The 2,500-nt window shown below is 34.6% G+C and overlaps 1 protein-coding gene across 1 annotated transcript in view; it reads right to left on the reverse strand.

Moving 5' to 3' along the window:
- rsu1 (Ras suppressor protein 1) overlaps window positions 1-2,500 on the reverse strand; it is a 29,227-nt gene that overhangs the window by 15,690 nt on the left and 11,037 nt on the right. The window contains exon 4 of the mRNA XM_086065869.1: window positions 627-747. Coding sequence (XP_085921995.1) covers window positions 627-747 — 121 coding nt within the window. The remainder of the gene's footprint in view (window positions 1-626; window positions 748-2,500) is intronic.

Raw genomic sequence — 2,500 nt, forward strand, 5'->3', positions numbered from 1 at the left:
AATATAACAAATACAAACAGTAAATTCAGCTCAGGTAAGGATTTTATTTAATTGCGCTGCATACATTTGTGGTGCGCTGAGAGGGTGAAGCACTGCGTGATTGCATACGCAAACAGTTTTAAAGGGAACTTTGCTTGGGACTTTTTTTTTATGACGATGTTGCTTTAATAAAAGTGTTAAAACTATCTACTAACTACTGTGCTAAATCACAAATTAACTCCATCTTGATAAATCACGTGATCGATGTCCGAGCGTCTCACAGCTGCTGCGGGGCTGATCAGATTAATCGAGTGGAACATGTTAACGGCAGATCGGAATGGATCACGTCAGAGGTAAACAGGTGACCACAGATTTTCAATTGGAATCATTTCAATCAGAATGACAAAAAAGTCTCCATTTAAAGTTAAACTTGGCTAATGATACACACTTTATGTAGAATGGACACATCACAAAGTATGAATGAAGATTGCATTAACTGAATGTCACCTTGGTATTTAATGTTGTTTTGAAGGTTATTGTTCCCTGAATAATGACTATACAATTGTGGTGCAAATGAGGCAGGGAAACATATAGTACAATAAAAAGAGGCATCTGTCTTATGTATGAAATATGCATGTGTAATATACCCAAGATTAAGGTGTTTCAACTTCTGAAGGCTGCTAATTTGAGTTGGTAGTTCTTCAATTTGGTTGTTGAACATGTTAAGAACCTCCAGATTTTTCAGCTCAGAGACGTTAGGAGGCACCACTGGAAACAGGAGAAAAAGACATGAAGATTGTAAGTCACACAGACATGTCCTTCATTCTAACACATGTGAAGGAGAAAGTCAATTCTAAATTAGGCATACACCAAGTCAAAATATTCTAAGTCTAGTACAGCGGACTCACTATTTGCAGGGGTTGTAGACAGAGCTCAACCTTGTATGGAAATAAATGACACCCCTAATAGTGTTTATAACTTCCTATATTATTAGTTTAAACCCCAACGATACCACCAAGTATGGTAACAAATCACTTTAAAAGCATTTCTAACACAAACGTCATCAAACCTCTTCTTTTAAAAGGTATGGTCAGAAGGATTCCTAGAGTCCACAGCAGAATGCGAGCGAGTGCTTGCTTTTCTTTTGTAGCGCCGCGATAAATATTTTTTTCTTGTTACAAAACCTTGTTTCTAAAACTGAAAAACACAAGTGTGTTCTTCATGTATTCATTGAAAAACATGCATTGTACCCGCGGCAGGGGATAAACATTTTTACGGGGGTAAGTACTTTGGCACAACACCAGCACTACTGGAGGCGCGTGTCCGCACGCAGTCTTCTTTCAGTTGAGTCTTTCACGTTCTCATAATTCCTACCTGTCCTCACCCAGGTCCGCCTTTCCTGTATATAAACAATGTGTCGGCGGGAACGCTCCCAGCCTCCCACACAGTCAGTCAAGCAGAGCTTGCGTGGTCTGAGACTAGGGCTTACCAAAAGTCGCACGACAACATTTGATTTTGGAACTGTGGAATTGTGTTATATTGCTATAAAAGCATGGAACCTACCAAAAGAAAGATTAGAGTCTCTTCTTTCATCAGGAAAAATATATATTTCTATCTGTTTCCATTCTACAGCAATTAGCATTATAATATAGCCAAGTTTCATCATTATTCACAAATTTATTTAGAACTGTGGGTAAATTAGCTTTTTTCAACATGGCCCTGGTTGATATATTTTGCTCTGCTGCCACCTGCTGGCCGTTTGTGTAATAATTACCATTTGTTACCATTTTCTGCAGTTGAGAGGCTGCATCAAAGCTTTCTGTATGCTCTAGCATAATTTTTTTTTATAAATACATCTTTGGGACCCTTAAAACATTTAAAATAGAACGTATTTATACGTTTTTTGGGGACAAATGAGTTAAAAGATATTTTAAGCAAATAAGAGGCAAATCGCTGGAAATGGCATTTTTCCCAAGAAGCTGAAACCTTAATTCGTTCAGTTGTCAGCAAAACAGGCATCCGTCTGTGAGTGTGTCAGCACAGGGCTGCTCGATTACAGAAATAAAAAAATAATAATAATCACAATTATTTTGGCAATAATTTAAATCACGATTATTCAAACGATTATTTATTTTTTGGTACAAAACAAGAAAATGTTAAAGCTTTTAAAAATATTTAAGAACAATTAAAAAAAAAACAGAAACACTATAATTATGTAAGTTCCTTTTGGACTAAACAGAACTTATAATAATACCGTATTTTTATTCATTTCGTAATTTATCCATTTATTCATTTATTTATGTTGGCAAAAACGTGAAGTTGGAGTGCATCATATTTTTTGATACAAAACAAGAACATAAAAAGCAAATACAAATATTAAAACAAACAAAATTATTTTAAACCCAAAAATTATGCAAGTTCCTTTTGAATGATTAAAAAAAAAATTGTTATAAAAAAAAAAAAAAAAAGAAGTGCAAATGTATTAATTTAAACAAAAAATATTACTTATTTATTTTTTTTA

This window comes from Leptonotus elevatus, chromosome 21, assembly GCF_054856555.1.
Source record: "Leptonotus elevatus isolate MCC_2025b chromosome 21, RoL_Lele_1.0, whole genome shotgun sequence".
Lineage (NCBI taxonomy): Eukaryota > Metazoa > Chordata > Actinopteri > Syngnathiformes > Syngnathidae > Leptonotus > Leptonotus elevatus.